Raw genomic sequence first — 18,339 nt, 5'->3', positions numbered from 1 at the left:
TCTTGGCTCACTGCAAGCTCTGCCTCCTGGGTTCATGCCATTCTACTGCCTCAGCCTTCTGAGTAGCTGGGACTACAGGCTCCCACCACCACACCCAGCTAATTTTTTTTTTTTTTGTATTTTTAGTAGAGACGGGGTTTCACTGTGTTAACCAGGATGATCTCAATCTCCTGACCTCCTGATCCGCCTGACTCGGCTTCCCAAAGTGCTGGGATTACAGACGTGAGCCACTGCACCCAGCCAATGATATTTCTTACTATCCTAATTTTGTATCTGTTTAAAACTTGTATAACAAAGAATTTTTAAAACTTATAAACATTTAATTCTCTGAGTTTGTTTAAAACAGTCATTTGCAGAAACATTTTATTGATAACAAAAGAGACTATTAAAAAGTAGCCACTGCCTCAATCCATATTTTGAGGTTCTTGATTGTTAAAAAATTATATTGGTATAGTATAGAACTGGATAGGATTTTTTTTAAGTTTAGAAGAGTTATTGTTTCTTTGAGCATATACACAATCCTAATATACTACAAGCCCTCTCTTGCAATACCATCATGAAAACACGCATCATCTGCATACAGGATGTTTTGTCACTATTGCCTAATTTTAAGGTATATTAGTTAAAAATTGACTTTCTCTTTTAGAAAAACTGTGTTTGGAGCAATTATTTAGATTCTTATTGTGCATAAAAAGTTATTCAAGGTCTCTTTTTGACAATGACTATTGACTAGTCTGACGTATTCTTGATTAAAAGATCAAACAAACCTTTTCATTTCTAGAACATGAATATTTATTAAAGCAGATTAGAAATTTTATCTATTGTTACCTAGGATCTTTTTCCTAACACCTATTGTTCTGATGTACAATGGCATATTCTGAATTACTTCCTCGTCTCCCAGGAAAATGGCAAGTTAGTTACATTAGAATGATCATTGGGTGGTTTCTTTCCATGTTGCATAATTTAAGGAAAATCTATTAACATTGCTTGAAATAAAAATCATCTAAAATATTTTATTAATTGGCTTTGATCTCAATTTTAATAGAGTAATTATTTCGGAATAGTTTTATTCTTTTCTTTATAGTCTAATGGCATCGTGCAGATATAATTTTAAGTAATCAGCTCTAATGTAATCAGTAATTAAAATTATAGCCAACTACAGGTGCTGCTAATTGTTAGTCAATTAGATATAGAACGATTGCATATCTCATTGAAATACTGGTTGAAGTATTGGTAGTTACCTATACTTTTTTCAAAATTTAACTACCTCTAACAGTTCTTAAATTGGAATAAGTTGTTGAGAATATTTTCTCAACTACTCTCTCACTCATTAACTTATCTGAACTTTAGTGGAGAATAGACTTGCTCTTTCTGCATGTATAAATAAAATTGGTACAGTGGATCAGAATTGACTTGACTGGCTGTTGAATGAGTCTGTGAATTTTAATTGGTATATTTGCATATTAACAGGCCACATTCTGCAGATGGTTGTGTGGGTTCTGAGTATCTGGATTTGGCAAATACTAGGAGCATTATATAGGAATGTAACAGTCATTAAACACTGACAGAATCCTTGATTTGCCAGGAGGCTGCAGTGGGTATCACTGTCCAACTGCTGATCAGCCTTTACAGACATTTATTAGTTCACATATTTATAACAATTTGGTGGTAAGAATATCTGCATGACAAACAAAGGTTTGATATTTGTTCCTTTTGAAAAATAATTGTTGAAATTTGCAATATAGGCTCAAGTTTAGAAAGGAACATTTCACCTATACCATCGTAACTGAAAACTATTTTGCAGTTTCTAATCATTGAATCACATGAATTGGAGACAGCTTAGCAATAGTAAGCAAAGACTGGGTAATATTATTTGTGTTTTCTGATTGATCAAATCGTAACTACTCTAATTTAGAGGCATAAATTCTGTATGAAGCCAAATTTATTTTCTCAAAAGGGTACTATAGTATGGTGTGTCTATTTATCTTAATAGATTTAAGTAAACCTGATTTACCAAGACATTATAGAATCTTTCACTGGAAAGAATAAATCATGTTCTTCAAGGAAAGAGTTTACATTGAATATGCCTGTTTCAATACCATGCCAGGAGCATAGCAAGCATTTGGGATGTTTATTGAATACATTAATAAAATGACTAATGTAAATTATAGTGAGATTTTCTGCAGAGATTAAAAAAAAAAACATTAACAATCCAAAAAGAGTGTTTTAATTTTTATTTTTTAAAGCCAGCCATGTAATTTTGAGACTACTGAGATCTCCTGATTGTACATCTGACGTGATGCTTCAGATGTGACATCTCTTTGTCAGCTGCCAAAAGTCACCTATTAAGCTAAGTGAAAATTTCCAAGTAGAGACTGGGATAAAGGAAAGAAATTTAGGAGAAAATTGCTTCAAAAATTTTCGTGAAAATGTTCTCTTTTCAGAAAATGAGAATGGATTTAGATTTGTTTGCTTGAGGAGAGGGACTGAAAATCTGAGCAAATACCATTTTGCTTCGAAGTAACAGAAATGAAAAACACGAGGACAGGGGTTTTATCATTCTGTTTGGTTGCATGGTATGCTATTTGTGAAAGCATTGTATATAACACTATTTTTAATCCAGCACTTCTATTGTCACTTGAACATTTATGGTTTGGATGTAAAGTGTAAATAGTAAATCATACTATTGGTCTATCATCTGGCAGTACCTGAAGATCGAAGAGAGAGAACAATTCCATTTACCTCATCCTTGGTAGGAATATTTCTCAGAAGGCGTGAAATCTTCACTTCCAACAGGAGGAAGCCACAAAACACTCACGGTTCTGAAAGCAGCCTGCTGTTAACATGAGTTATGTGAATTTGACCTGTAATCTTACCTGACATTTGGAACTCAAATATTTTCCTTATTTATCCAAAACAATTAAAATATTTAGTCTCACTTCATTTTATGAGACATAAATAGCTATGTAAATACTCTGTAATTACTGTACATTGTAACAAATGACCTCATAAATACATTGTAATGTCCCATGTAATTACACGGTAAATCGTGTCATTGAGATGACTGCTCTGAGATTGAAAGCCTGCTGGTTTCAGAGATTAATTACTTAGGGCCTAATTTGACAGTTCGCTTGAAGATATGCCTCTGTTAATAGCCACTTCTGTGGTTTCGTAAAGAAAACTGTTTCTTCACAAGATCTTATTTCATTATTTACTATAGACCCAACTGTACATGTTTGTCTCTGAATATTGGCCATGCCTAAATTTCACTCTATACAAAAGCAAAAAAGTAAAAAAGGCATGGTTCTGTACAGGAAGAAGTTGATTTGCAATTATATTTCTCCCATCAAACACTAGGATCATTTTATGACAATAATTTTAAAAGTTCTGGTTTATTAGTTTAAAAAGATGTTGGGGCCAGACACAATGCCTCACGCCTGTAATCCCAGCACTTTGGGAGGCCGAGGCTAACGGATGACAAGGTCAGGAGTTCAAGAATAGCCTGGCCAACATGGTGAAACCCCCGTCTCTACTAAAAATACAAAAATTAGCCAGGTGTAGTGGTGGGCTCCTGTAATTCCAGCTACTCGGAAGGTCGAGGCAGGAGAATTGCTTGAACCCAGGAGGGGTTGCGGAGAGCCCAGATGGTGCAACTGTACTCCAGGCTGGATGACAGAGCAAGACTACATCTCAAAAAAAAAAAAAAAAAAAAAAGAAAAAAGATATTGGAGTATAAAATATTGTAAAAATTATGTCTTTTTTTTCTGATTAAGCATTATACAGCCTAAAACTAATGTTTCATTTTGCAAGAGCCCAAGTTTGCATGTCACAATTATTTTATAATGAGTGCATTATTATAATACCCTGAGATCTCAGTGGTTATTCTTGATAAATGCATCTTATTCCGTAGTTGCCATTTTTATATGGCATGAATCAGTATTTAAACCATCTTTCTCTTTGACTCAGGATGCTTAAATACCTGGTGAAATAAACTTTTCTCAAGTCGTACTACCCACCTCACTGCTCAAATGCTCTCTTAGTTTCCATGTTCCAAAACACAAAGGAAATAAGAAATAAGTGAACACTGTATTTTCTGCCTTAAATTATATATTGGCCTATTTTCTTGTGTCTTTCTAGGGTGTAATTTTACATATAACTCCCCTGACCTATTTCTACTCCAGCTTTCTTAGCTCTAGTTCCTACATCAAAAATATTATATTGCTTTTAGTAGTTTTATTTAGTAGAAATGAATAGTCTGAGAAAGGACCTAGTGATCTGAAAGAGTTAATAAGCCCTTCTAAACATCCAGCTTACTTCCAAGGAATGATTTAGGCGCTGGAGAATTAACTCTATTGATACTGACAAATTCCAAAATGTATTACTCATAAAATCACTTTATCATGAACTCTAGGGAACAACCAAATTGCTTTATTGTAATGGAATTTTGTCAAAACGTGAATACCTCCTAGAAATTACATTTCCAGTTTCTGGGACCTAGCAGAAACAAGTCTGGCTACTAGGCTATGCATAGAAAATTATCAGATGTAAAAAAAAAAAAAAAAAAAAAAAAAAATGCTATTTTAAATACAGGAGCTTGAAAAAAGAAGATGCTAGGTATACACCAACGTCACTGCTTTCTTTTCATGTCTGTTCTTTTTATCTTTGAGCCCCCCTTCTTTTTTTCTTGTAAGCTGGGCTATACTCTGACATTTGGGGGCCATTTTCTTAGTCAGTTTAGGAATATTGGGTTGATTTTGCTTAGTTAGACAAGAAAGCACAGCTGGCAGGAAGGGTTAATTGATTTTTCTTCCCATAATAGAAACCATACATGGTTACATATCTAAGAACCAACTCAAAGAGGGCTGTGATAATCAGTGGAAAAAGTAATGTTTCTATGGGCCCTTCATCTGAATATGGCAAAATTTACTATTGAAGAAAAACCACCTCAGCAAGGCACGGTGGCTTATGCCTGTAATTCCACTTTGGGAGGCCAAGGTGGGCAGATCACCTCAGGTCAGGAGTTCAAGACCAGACTGCCCAAAATGGCAAAACCTCATCTCTACTAAACATACAAAAAGTTATCCAGGCATGGTGGTGGGCGTCTGTAATCTCAGCTACTGGAGAGGATGAGGCAGGAGAACTGCTTGAACCCGGGAGGTGGAGCTTGCAGTGAGCGGAGATCGTGCCGGTGTACTCCAGCCTGAGTGACAAGAGCGAAACTCCGCCTCAAAATAAATACATAAATAAATAAACAAACACACACAAAAAAAACAGATCTTTACACAATGCTGAATGGTCTTTGAGAAGCAAAAGAACATTTCTCAAGATTTGTAATCTAGTTGTTGCAATCAGATTAAGTATTTATGAAGATGATTCAGCCACAATGAGAATCACTCCTTCGTTTATTTATTTGTATGTCTGCAAAACCCAATAATGTGAGGCAAAAGTGACTTGATCACTCAATTCTTTGAAAACTTGCTTCAGTTTTTAATGTCATTTTGTGTTCAAAACAGTTATCCATACTACTCCTACTGCTAACCATGACAATTATGACATGGGAAAACTAAAATAAGAGCAAAACTTTGTATTTTGTAGTGTTTTCAATTTTCTAAGCCCTTTCTCATTGAACACCTCTCAATAACTAGGGAGAGATAGGTATAATCTTGTAATATATACAATTAATGCAGCTAAGTAAATAATTTCTACTGTCACTTAGCAAATTAATGAAAAGCTGAGAGTAGAACAGTATGCATCCATCTTCATATACTCCTTGAATATCTTTTATGTGCAGAACACTCTTCTGCCTTTCTCTAAATGATTCAGAAATGCACACTACACTTGGTCTTAGCCAAAAAGCCAAGAAGCAATAGGAATGCATCTAGATAGAACATCTTATAAGATTTTCTAAGTACCGCACCAGGTATAAAAATTAAGAAGACCTCAAATATATTTCTGTGCATCTGTGCCTAGGATCTGAGATTTATTTAACATTTGGAGTTAAATTTTTAAATATATTACTAGTGTTTTTTTTTTTTAATTGTTAGTTTAGTTTCAGGGGTACCTATACAGGTTTGTTATATAGGTAAACTTTTGTCATAGGGACTTGTTGTATAGATTATTTCGTCACCCAGGTACTAAGCCTAGTTCTCAATAGTTAATTTTTCTGTTCTTTTCCCTCCTCGCACCCTACACCTTCAAGTAGGCTCCAGTGTCTTTTGCATCCCTTTTTGTGTCCAGGGATCCCTAGTGTTTATGGTCTAGAATTGACATGCAAGTTTAGGGCTACAGTTGAATTAACCTCATCACTAGAGAGATGTCTGCAGGCTACTCTCAGCTATTGTCCACTTTTCTCTTGATAGAGCTCCGAGTTTCATATTTAAATAACTAAAAAAATAGTTTTTAAAATATTACTTTGAAAGTGTGCAAAATACTAGCCTACCAGACTGTCAAATTATTAGTCTCCACTGGGCTGCCTTTGTCTCTGTGAACAGTCATAGATTGGGGATCTCACAGTGAAGGTCTGGAAACCTATTTGACCCTAATTTACTGGTTCAAGTCCCCTGTGCTTCCACAATGAGGTGGGTTGGGCAAGTTAATAGTTTCTCCTTTTTTTCCCTTAGAATTGTGAAGTTTGAGTTCCAAGAATTAGATTAAAGGAGCAGAGAAAAGTGGTGGCATGTCAATTTCCCCAAATCAATTTAAATTTAGCTCAGTTTGGCTAGAAAATATAAAAATGGAACATATAAGAAGTGGAGCATAATTCAGATAACATTTCTTACTATTTTAAATTATTGTTTTTAATCTGAAGTGTGTTGATTGTATACACTTGAAAAAGATCTTTGGGATGAACAGGCATGGAGTTGAGAGCCAGTGGCATGAGGGCTATGCCCCTAAACCAGAAGAAGTGAAGTGATGAAGGCTATCGTTCAAAAAGACAGTATCCAGGGAAGTGGAGTGGTAGAAAGCAGTTATGCCTGATAGGGGAGTCAAAAAAGACTGAAGAGACATTTCTGGTTGTGAATCAGAAGGCTAGTATGTTTTGCTGGTTCAGAGCATGAAAGCAGGTAACATGCCTAACTTCAGAAAGGGTGGTGTATATTGGAAGGGAAGTCGGCCAGCCTCTGATAGATTCTCAGAGGGGATAGTCATTGCTGGAGGACTCAGCCTTGCATGTCTTGGAGGGACCTGGTGGATTAACAAAATGAAGGGGGATTCACCTGGAAACAAGGCAGTGTCCCCACCAGAGAAACCCAATTACAAGAGCTTGGACCCAAATCAAAGTAGATTATTTGATTTGAAGCTGAACAATCTGAGAAATTGTCCCAGGTTGACTTAGCTTTTCACATAACCAGGGAAAGGATTCTCCCAGGGTAGGTAAAGGAGGGCTTAGTCTCTATGTAAGAGTTCCACTGGCACTGTTTATGAGAACCAGAGGCCACCAGGGCAAAGATAAAGGTAAGATTGTTTTACAACTGTATAGATGTATTGATGAAGAAATGTTTGTATCATTTTCAAGACATTAAGTAAAATCACAACTGCTTAGCCTTCATTTTTTAACAAAGCAACGTTTCTTGCTTCAATTTAAGACATCTTCATAAAATTTTATTTAAAATCAGATATTAATGTGTACATAACCATACTTTATTATTGCACAAATATTTACCTCAAACTTTGCATAGTAATATCAGAGTTTTCACTCTGGAAATGTATCATACTGAAACATTTCGTCTAACAGTTGTCTACATGAAATTACGGATCCCAATTTTAGTATTCTACCCAAATTTCTAACTTCCCTTAATACAAGAAATGATAATGCTAAATTTAAAAATATGTCAAATCAACAAAAATAGCATATAACAGTAGGAAAAAATATAGGCCTTTATTATACCTTATTGACATTTTATCAAATCCATGCTGGGTTAGTAAAATAAGTTTATAGGTTTACATAGTTTATAAAAAGGCAAAATTGTTAATGAAAATTGTTTACACATACACATAACAGAGATTTTCATAGATATTTATGTTCTAGCTTGAAATTCAGTTAGATGTTTTCAAGATCTATAGAAATATTTACCAAGTATTTAGATACTGTAAGTTAAACATTAAATATTGCTGTTTTATAATTTTGAGATTATGAGTCTGACATTTGTTCTGAATGATGACATTTGAAAACTGCCCTTTCCAACATTAAACAGTATGAATCCATATGGATAATTTTTGTTTCTGTATCCTCCAAGTGTTGCCATTTGTTGAATATCTGGTAGGTGGGTCCAGTGTTTTATTTTTATTTTTTTTCTCTTTTAGAAAGTGGATTATTTTTCAGAAAACCTTATCCATGTAAATGCATTATTATCTACCATGTTGCCTGTGTCAGAAACCTGTCATTCTTGATGACTTGTCCTCCTTTGCATTTGACATTCAATAATTCACCAAATCCTGTCAAGTCTACCTCCAAAAATATATATGGGATCTCTTATTTTGCTGTATCCCAAGGTTTCTTCACTACTCATGCCTGGAGGTTCTATTTGGTACAGTAAGAAATGTGAGTGGTACTCTGCACAGAGGAAGTTGCTCAAAAATATTCATAGAAGTTACAAAAGTGTTGCTCGACAATTTATCTCTGTCAGTGCTCCTTTCAGTTCACAGTAGAAACAAATGTTCAATTGTTGGGTCAGTGCACAAATATGTAGGTCCATATTCTGGGCATTGCTACTGTGCGTGGTCTTGCTTCCTTCCTTCCTGCTCTTTTCCACTTCTGCTTTTCTTTATTCTTCCTACCTGCCACCCTCACAATCTCTCAATCTCTGGATCTCTGGACCTCACTGTCACTCTCTCTTTTTTAAGTTCTCTTTTCCTCCCAATTTCCCTTAAAGTAGTTACGATTTACTACATAATTATTATGTGCCAGCACTCTGATGGAACTTTCACACGTTCTCGTTATCTCCTTTAATTTGTACCATAATCCTATGAGGGAGGGACTGCTATTAGCTCATACTACTGATGAGAAAACTCAATCTCTGAAGGCTTGCATTGGTCATTCAGGGTCACACACTGACCAGAAAGGTAACTGAGATGGGTGTGAGCAGTGTGATAGTAGAGGCTGGGGTGCCAGTTAGCTATGGCAATATTCTGGGTAATAAACAAATCAAGGTCAGAATTAGGGTAGTGTCAGAGGAAATGTACATAACTGGACAGAAAAGGGATTCAGTGAAAATAAATTCTTTCAAAGTACTGATGGGCACACTTTAATGAAAATCCTCAGGGCCTCATGCATACTAGGAGCGTATTTTACTCTGAAGGCAACTTCCTGCGAGACTTAAGTCACCAGAAGTCCCAAACTGATTTTAAATTAGTTTTCAAGATTTGTAGATTCCTGCTGTGTTCCAGCCAAGGCATTCTTACTTGCTGCAAGGACTTTCAGAGTGTCCTCCATAGCTTTCTATGGGAATTCCATCTAAATAAAACCATCTTTCTAAAGAAAAGATTTTTGCTAGAGTAACTGACTGTGTTTGGCGAGGATCAAGATGGGTTTGTCTTTACCTGAAGGTCACTCTGGAGAGAGTAAGGCAGAATGTCAGCGTGCGGTGGGAGATGTGGAGTTACAAATATAGTTAGTTATGAAATGTGACTTCTGAGAAAAAATTGGAGTGGTGGGCTTATCAACCTATTTTCTTGTTTCCTCACTTACTACTCTTAACATCTACAGTGGAGAAAAAAAAAAGCAATGGTTTAATGTATCCAGGAAAAGGCTAACACCACATCATTGAATTGGACAGGACTATCTCAGGCAGTTGGGAGATTGGCCAGTGACACCCTTTGTAGTAAATCAGTTAACTCTTTTCCATCAGGTTTCCTTGGCAAATAAATAATTTTTATGGTGATCAAAGAGGGGGTGGAGGAATTAAAGGAAGCTAAATTTTGCAGTTTTTCTTTTTTCCCAAATATGAAGAAAACTGAAATTATTCCTTGATTCAGATAGAACACTGCAAGTGATAAGGATTAATTTCTACCTCTCAAGTAACAAAAGGACCAAAAGTCAAGTCACAGCTACTAGAATTGATTTTTCAAAAGTCAAAGGTCATGTGTTAAGTACTTTTAATAAAAATCATTGCCAGGGTTGCCCATGAAAGCTAGGTTGTTTGACAAAAATGTTCCCGTAACAGTGACAGCTTTTGGTGGCTTGCTGAGGGAATGGGAAATGAAGTCTGAACTACTGGGCAGTGGCAAAATAGGTCTCATGTAGAAAATAAGATGCCTTACACCATTAAATAAGAAAAGAATGCCTCAATGCTTTCATTTAACTTCCTAAAACACAATATAATTTGGAGCCTCCAGCTGTATCATCTACTAAAGAATCTAAGAAGAAAGAATTTAACTACCAGAATCTTTGCAATCTGGTGAGGCTTGAAATCAATGAGAAAACACAAAAGATGCTAATAAACTTAGCTGCTACCTACAGATGAGGATGAATAAAACTGATAAAAATCACTTCCAAAGATGAATAATAACCATTCAGGGGATTTCCCTCCTGGTGTGTTGAGTGTATAACTGATTATATTAATTAATTGCTGCTTGGCATTGATATTAAGGTATTGGCTATGTGGGAATAATTTAAGCAATCACTGGAAATCCTCAAATATGATAAAGAAAAATTGTCAAAAACTATTACTCATGTAATCATTAGTATAATTAAGTTCTCCAGGCTTATCAAGTGATTTACACTTGGTAGACATACTAAGCACAATTGTTCTTTTTCAGTATGTACATGGAGATTCAGGTCACTTATTAGACTCATAGCTGGGGATGGTGGCTCACTCCTGTAATGTCAGAACTTTGGGAGGGTTAGCGGGTGGATCCTTTGAACCTAGGAGTTAAAGACCAATCTGGACAATATGACAAGACCCTGTCTCTACAAAAAAATATGATAAGTATTTAGCCAGGCACATGGTGGCTCCTGCCTGTAGCCCTACCTCCTCGGGAGGCTGAGGTGGAAGGATAGCTTGAGCCTGAGAAGTATAGGCTGCAGGTAGCCCTGATTGCACCACTGCACTCTAGCCAGGGTGACACAGAGAGACCCTGTCTAAAAAAAAAAAAGACTTACAGAAGGTCACTCAGCAAAGTCACGGCAAAACATTAATTGGAAATTAAAAGGTTCTAATTCTTGGTCTAAGGTTTAATATCTACATTTGTATTTTCCTTTTAGACTTGAATTTATTTTTTACTTTTTTACTTTACTACAGCTGTAGTCTTCAGAAGGTGGCCCTCCTTGATTTTCCAAGGGCTTTGTATGGGAAAGCTTATTGGATGTATTTTAAAAGAATAATTTAAATTGAAGTTTTAAAAGAGAATAGTTAATAGGAGAAAATAGATGAGTATAATTGCCAAGTAAATTCCCTGTTATTATTTATTTTAGTGTGAAATAATGAAAGGAACATTAGACCCCACAGTTGGGAAGTCTTCCATTGATAGTGCAAGGTGACCTTAGGCCTATCCTTCATTTAACTGTGCCTCAATTTCCTTCTTTGTAAAATCATCAGTGGTGACAATATCTGCCATTTCACTGCTCACCACTAAGATGAGTAGTGAAACATAACTATGACTATTCTTTTAATTCTGGTTTTCTTTCGTAGTTTCTAAAACACTGGGGAGTAAAGAATATGTCCACACATGTGCACCTTCATGTGTGAACGGTGGGGGAAGAAGGGCATCGATGGGCATGTGTGTATTTAAGGCTACGTGTTCTTTGCAGCCAGTGACTCTATACTATTATTTTATGCATTATTTTATCTCCCAAATAACTTAGCCAAATGCCTTAAATGAACACATTAATCCAACTTTCTCTCTCTTTTGCAACCTTTCCTTTTCCTTGTCCTATATATCCCTTGCTTTGGCTATTAATAGACTACATGAGCTTCCCTTGAAGATGCTTGACATTGTCATTACACCTTGAGTTTGTTCTTGATAGTTCCTGTTTTAAATACCATTCCCAACCCCTCCATGAATTCCCAATCACACTTGAAGGATGAGTTTCTTATAAAATCCTTCTGATCATATGACATAGAATTAATCACTCTTGGACATTCTACTATAAACCTTAGCACGCTGTTTTTTCATTATTAGTTTATATGTCTCTTTCCTCAGCCAGAATGGGTAAACCATGACTTATTTACATGTTTACCACAGCAGTAATGTAGGTGATGCATGTTAAATGAGTAACAACTAAACAAATTAGACTCTTCAGCCTCTTGAACTTCTCATAGGAGGCCATATTAAGCAGTAAAGAATGTCCTCCTTTTGACTCATGTTATCTCAGTTAAAATTCTGCCTATTGCTGGATACATGTCTGTTATTTAACCATTCTTGTCCCAGTTTACCTAATTGTACAAAGGTCATAGCAATAGACCTTAACTCACAGAGTCATAATAAGCATAAAAATATAAATAATGCAGAGTGCTTAGACCATCGCCAGGTCTAAAGTAAGTGCAAAAAATATGTTAACAAATAGTAGTTAAGAGTGGTGCTTAATTTATCACACTTACAGAATAGTAGAAACAAAGTAAAGTATCTCAGTAGTGCAAAAATATTTTGAATATATTCTACCAACTTAATCAGATCAATTGTATGTAACTAGATTCCTCTGAAATTAGTGAAAGATTTTTATTATATAAGTACAGTTGATACTCATTATTTATAGATTTTGTAGTTGCAAAGTTGCCTGCCTGCTTGCTAAAATTTATGTGTAACTCAAATCAATACCCATGATGCTTTGTGGTTATGCTTAGAGCAGGGTAAAATTTGAGTTGCCAGATGTCCATGTTCCCAGCTGAGGTTAAACAAGAAGATTCTCTGTCTTCTTGTTTTAGCCCTCATACTATAAACAAGCACCCTTTTTGAAGTCTATTTGGCACCATGTTTTTTGCCTTTATGTGCTTTTGGTTGGTGATTTTTCTGTTTAAAATGATCCCAGAGTGGAGTGCTCAAGCACTGTCCAGGGTTCCTAAGAGCAAGAAGGCTGTGATCTGCCTTATTTCTGGCATTAAAGTTCAATGTTAAAGAGCTGACAATATGGTCATATTAAATAAGGTATCATTAAATAGAAACACACATAAAACGAGGTTATGTACCCATCAGTTGACAAAAATGTTGTAACCAGAGGCTCGAGGGAACCTAAACTTATATTTCCTCTGGGAGTAATATTTCAGTGTTCTCAAATTCAGTGTTGGGGTGAGGGCAGCTATACAGAAAATAAGAAAGTGCTCAGCAAGTAAGTGCAAATTTAGATTATATTTCTTTCTTCTCTCAAAGAAACTTATTTGTAGAGCACCAGCTAATTTGTAGTAGAACTGGAAGAAAGACCTTGGATTTCTATCTCCCTGGAGAGTCTAGCTCTGCCTCTGCTCCGTGATTGAAGTGGGGACAGAGAGGTCCTGAACAAATCCCTTATTTGACTTTGGGTCTGGATTCTTTTTTTTTTTTTTTCCGAGATGGAGTTTTGCTCTGTTGCCCAGGCTGGAGTGCAATGGTGTGATCTCGGCTCACTGCAACCTCCGCCTCCTGGGTTCAAGCGATTCTCTTGCCTCAGCCTCCTGAGTAGCTGAGATTATAGACATGTGCTACCATGCGCAGCTAATTTTGTATTTTTAGTAGAGATGGGGTTTCTCCATGTTGGTCAGGCTGGTCTTGAACTACTGACCTCAGGGGATCCACCTGCCTCGGCCTCCCAAAGTACTGGAATTACAGATGTGAGCCACCATACCCAGCTGTGTCTGTATTCTTTTTAACAGCCAGTAATTTGTTTTTACCACCTCAAAACAACAAACAAACAAAAAACCTCTGTGTGCTTATTTTAAAACTTAATTTAAATATTTTCAGAGTATTACATGCACATTATTTTTTAAGTTAAATAGTACTAACAAGACTATAACAAAAACAAATAGGCCCTTTCTTTCCCCTCCTCAAACTCTGCCGCCATTCCCTAAAGACTGCCTTATGATATTTGGCTGTTTTTTTTTTTTTTTTCTGACATTTACCTTTATGTTTCTCAGTAATCTACTTATTTAGATATCTGTTAGTTTACCAGTTTTAATTCACCATTTTTAGATATCATCTGTTGATTTATTTTCATGTCAGGATTTGGTACTGACACACTTCTATCCTCATTTTCTTCCCCAATCTTTTCTCTTTTTTCTACTGCTGCTTCTCTTCCTCTTCCTTCTTTTGTTGAGGTGCAATTAAAATAAATGAAATGATAAATCGTAAGTGTTCAGTCTCATGAATATACTGGTATTCTAGGGCTGCCAAAATAAATATTGCAGAGTGGGTGGCTTAAAAAACAGGCATTTATTTTCTCACAGTTAGTGAAGCTTGAAAAGTCCAAGATCAATGTGTTGGCAGATTTGGTTTCTTCTGAGGCCTCGTTCCTTGGCTTATAGATGGCTAGTGTCTTCACGTGGTTTTTCTCTGTGCATACCTGTTTCCTAATTTTCTTTTAGGGATACCAATCATGTCATATTTAAGACCTACCCTAATGAACTAATTTAAACTTCATTACCTCCTTAAAGGACTTATCTCCAAATTCAGTCATATTCTTCTAAGACACAGGAGTTATAACTTTAACATATGACCCTTTGTGGGCACAATTCAGCCCATAAATGTGTATTTTGACAATTGTATCCATCTGAGTAACAAACATGAAATCAATATGCAGATTTCCATCGCCCCAAAATGTCTCCTGGTACCCATTTCCTGTCAAAGCCCGGAACAACTACCATAAACTATTCTGACTTCTAATACTGTAGATTACTTTTGCCCATTCTTTAACTTTACATAAATGGAATTAAACAGTATGTACTCTTTTGAGTCTGGTTTTTCATCATGGTAAATCTTTTATCACATTACAATTTTCTTCATTGTCTTCACTGCTGTTTGTTGCCTTTTAAATATCTTTTTTTTTTTTTTTTTTTCAGATTGCACTCTTTTCCTGGAACACACCCTTGCAGGATGTGTGACACTGGTGTGGCTTGTCTGTTTGGCTGCTGCACCCTCAGACCCCTAATGGGAGAGGGAGCATGCAGATGGGCAGGAGCTAGGGTGAGCACTTTTGGTCTCTGGGCCCATGGTAGCATCTAGGGGTGGGTGTCTGTGACTCCCAAAACCCCAGTGGATGTGCTTCAGTGCTCTTTCAGCTCTGCCATCTGCAGACAGCTTAAGTTTTAACCAGCTCAGTGGCCTCTTGGTACCCAGGTTCTTGTCCAGCATCCAGGAAGAATCAGGTCACATGAACAAATTGCAGGATGATAAACGAGGGGGATTTTATTGCCAGATGGAGGTGGCTCTCAGTGGGATGGATGGGGAGCTAGAAAAGGGATGGAGTGGGAAGATGATCTTCTCCGGGAGTTTGGTCGTCCCACGGCTGATCTCCTACCCGACCATCCCCAGCTGAACTCCTCTCAACGTTCAGATGCTCCTTCTCTTCTTTTCTTCTCTGCCACACTGTTCTTCTGTTCCTCTGCTCTTCTGCTAGTCTACTCATTCGCTTGTGGAGCCTGGTGTTTGGGGTTAATATGGGTGCAGGATAGGGGGACACGGCAGGCCAAATGGCAACATTTGGGTGTGAAAACAGGAATGACTGTTCCCATTTAGGACTGTGGGTTTTCAGGCTTGCGGGCAGGGCGTTTTGCCAGAGAACCGCCTTCTTCTACCCAGTATTTCCCTATCTTCTGTCCATATTGGCAGTAGCCTCATTGTTGGGGAATTGATCAGGGATATGACTGGTTTTTTTTTTTTTTTTTTCCTCTAGGGCAAAGATAATAATTTTCTCTAGAGAAGGATTATCTGATATTCTACCCAAGAAGCATATACCTGGTTGCCATTGCTCTAGGTGTCATATGAAGGAAGAAGACATGGGTAGCTCATATCTTTGATTTAATTACCCTTGCCTATATTCCTGTACATCCTTGTTCTCTCCTGTGTTTAATATCTCAGAAACTTTGGCCTTTGAGTTCAATATCCCCAGAGGATAAAACTACCAACACCTCCAAGGTCAGGGAGGGTTAGTAGCCTGGTTTTACTCAGTATAGGTAGAAACCTTTCAAAACTATGCTTGAAAGTCCTACCTTCCAAGTTATATAAGCAGGAACAATGTCCAGGCATCCCTGACCTTTGTCATGCATTTCATTGCCTTGCTTTTTCGTTACTATCTCTTAAAAAGGTATTTCGTTTTCAGGCTCTCTTCTTTGGCTCAGTCACCCTATGATATGGTTTGGCTATGTCCCCACCTAAATCTTATCTTGAATTGTAGCTCCCATAATTCCTACCTGTCATGGGAGAGACCCAGTGGGAGGTAACTGAATCATGGGGGCAGGTCTTTCCTGTGCTGTTCTCATGACACTAAATAAGTTTCACGAGATCTGATAGTTTTATAAAGGGGAATTCCCCTACACACGTTCCCTTGCCTGCTTCCATGTAAGACATATCTTTGCTCCTCCTTTGCCCTCTGCTATGATTGTGAGGCTTCTCAGCTATGTGGAACTGTGAGTCCATTAAACCTCTTTTTCTTTAAAAATTACTCAGTCTCGAGTATGTCTTTAATTAGCAGTGTGAGAACACACTAATACCATATCTCCCTCCAATTTGCACCTTCCGAATATTAGTTGACGTCTCTCTTGCAATATAGCCTTATTCTGTATTGTTTTATGACTTTATACCATTTAGAATATTTTACTGTCATTTTAGCAGCATATGCAAAGGAGAGGTGATAATGCATTCAATCAATCAAAGGAATTGTGTATTTTTGTTAAAACGAGACAAATAAGAACGGTGTCAGATTGTAAGAACAAATTTAATTTGTCTTTAAGTGGCAATTGCTAACACTTCTTGCTTCTCTGCTTTCTTCACATTTATGTTTGGTTCTTTGACCCTGTCCCATTGTCCTTTCTTTCTTCAATGTTTTAATTTACATCTATTATTTTACAGAGTATCAAAGTTAGCTGGCTGCCTCCTCCATCAGGAACACAAAATGGATTTATTACCGGCTATAAAATTCGCCACAGAAAGACGACCCGCAGGGGTGAGATGGAAACGCTGGAGCCAAACAACCTCTGGTACCTATTCACAGGTCAGTGTTCACATGGTGTAGTCTTGCAAGGTTTTGATGAATTAAATGCTTTAGGAATAATATATACTCTCACTCCAAAGGAACATTGATTTTTTTCCTGGCATCCTGGCAGGTGACATCTATTGGCTGGAACAAGAATAACCTTTATATTTTTAACTTTATATTCTCTATAATGTTTTCACTATATGTTTCTTTCTGGATCATCATCTTAATCCATGTATCATAAAATTTTTATTCATATTAGTTTCTCAGCATTGCTGATTCAGCAAAAGCATCTGTTATCTAAAAACTTAACGTTTTAACTAATAACTTTTAAAAGTCATCTAATGAAATTGTTCCAATTTCAATCACTTTGATTCCTCTCTACCAATATTCAGGGGTAAGAATGGGTTGAAAACTGAAGAAAAGAGTAGATTGTAAAATAGAGAGATTAATCTACTTTCTGCTAATATAAAGGAAATTCACTTTTGCACCAATATTGATAGAATTCAGAGTAGATCAAACTTCTCTATGAAAACTGGACACAGTGTACATGTAAATAATATATATTTTAAATTTTATAAAATAATCATGTATTTTCTTTAACAACCACAACCTTTAATTCACATCAGCCCAGATTCCTGGAAAACAGAATGAGGCCAGGCTTTCAAGGTAATGCCTTTAAAGTTTTAAGTTCAGGAAAACAAGAATGAGAGAACAAGGAAAACGATCCAGGGAAGAAGAGAAAACAGATAATGGTGGTACATTATCCAGCTGTGGTGGCCACAACTTCAAGACAAAGCACAGAGCTTGCTAGGTTTCCTGATTGTCTCTCGAGAAGCCGCATGAACGGTCTCACAGTCCGTGGATAGAAGGTGTGAGCAGTTGCTCTCTTGTTTATCACTGGTTGAGTTCACCAACAGCTTACTGATTACTCTGCACCTCCCAGGCAGTCCCCTGTGAAGCCAGAGCTTCTGATGACTGTGCAGACACATAGGTATCTTTTTCTTAATCAGCATTTTATGTGATGGTGGCCTGGCCTAGGGTATGATCAGAGCTCAGGGCTTTTCAGACCTAGGAACATCTTGAGCTACTGCCAGAAACTTGGCAAGCAAAGCATATAGAGTGGCTCATGACACAACTGAGTAGATGAAGTTGAGCGACTTTGAAGTGGCACATAAACTGGGTCAGGACGATATACAAACCATAAAGCACATGACTACAATTTATAGATGAGGTAAACT

General features: G+C 36.8%; 1 protein-coding gene across 2 annotated transcripts in view; it reads left to right on the top strand.

Annotated features, from left to right (window-relative positions):
* The window catches only part of DCC (DCC netrin 1 receptor), a 1,210,743-nt gene that overhangs the window by 955,537 nt on the left and 236,867 nt on the right, over positions 1-18,339 (top strand). For both annotated transcript variants that reach the window (XM_028837901.2, XM_028837898.2), the window contains exon 13: positions 16,975-17,116. In XM_028837901.2, coding sequence (XP_028693734.2) covers positions 16,975-17,116 — 142 coding nt within the window. The remainder of the gene's footprint in view (positions 1-16,974; positions 17,117-18,339) is intronic.

The sequence above is a fragment of the Macaca mulatta genome, chromosome 18, assembly GCF_049350105.2.
Source record: "Macaca mulatta isolate MMU2019108-1 chromosome 18, T2T-MMU8v2.0, whole genome shotgun sequence".
NCBI lineage: Eukaryota > Metazoa > Chordata > Mammalia > Primates > Cercopithecidae > Macaca > Macaca mulatta.
This window is presented reverse-complemented; position numbering and strand designations above follow the sequence as displayed.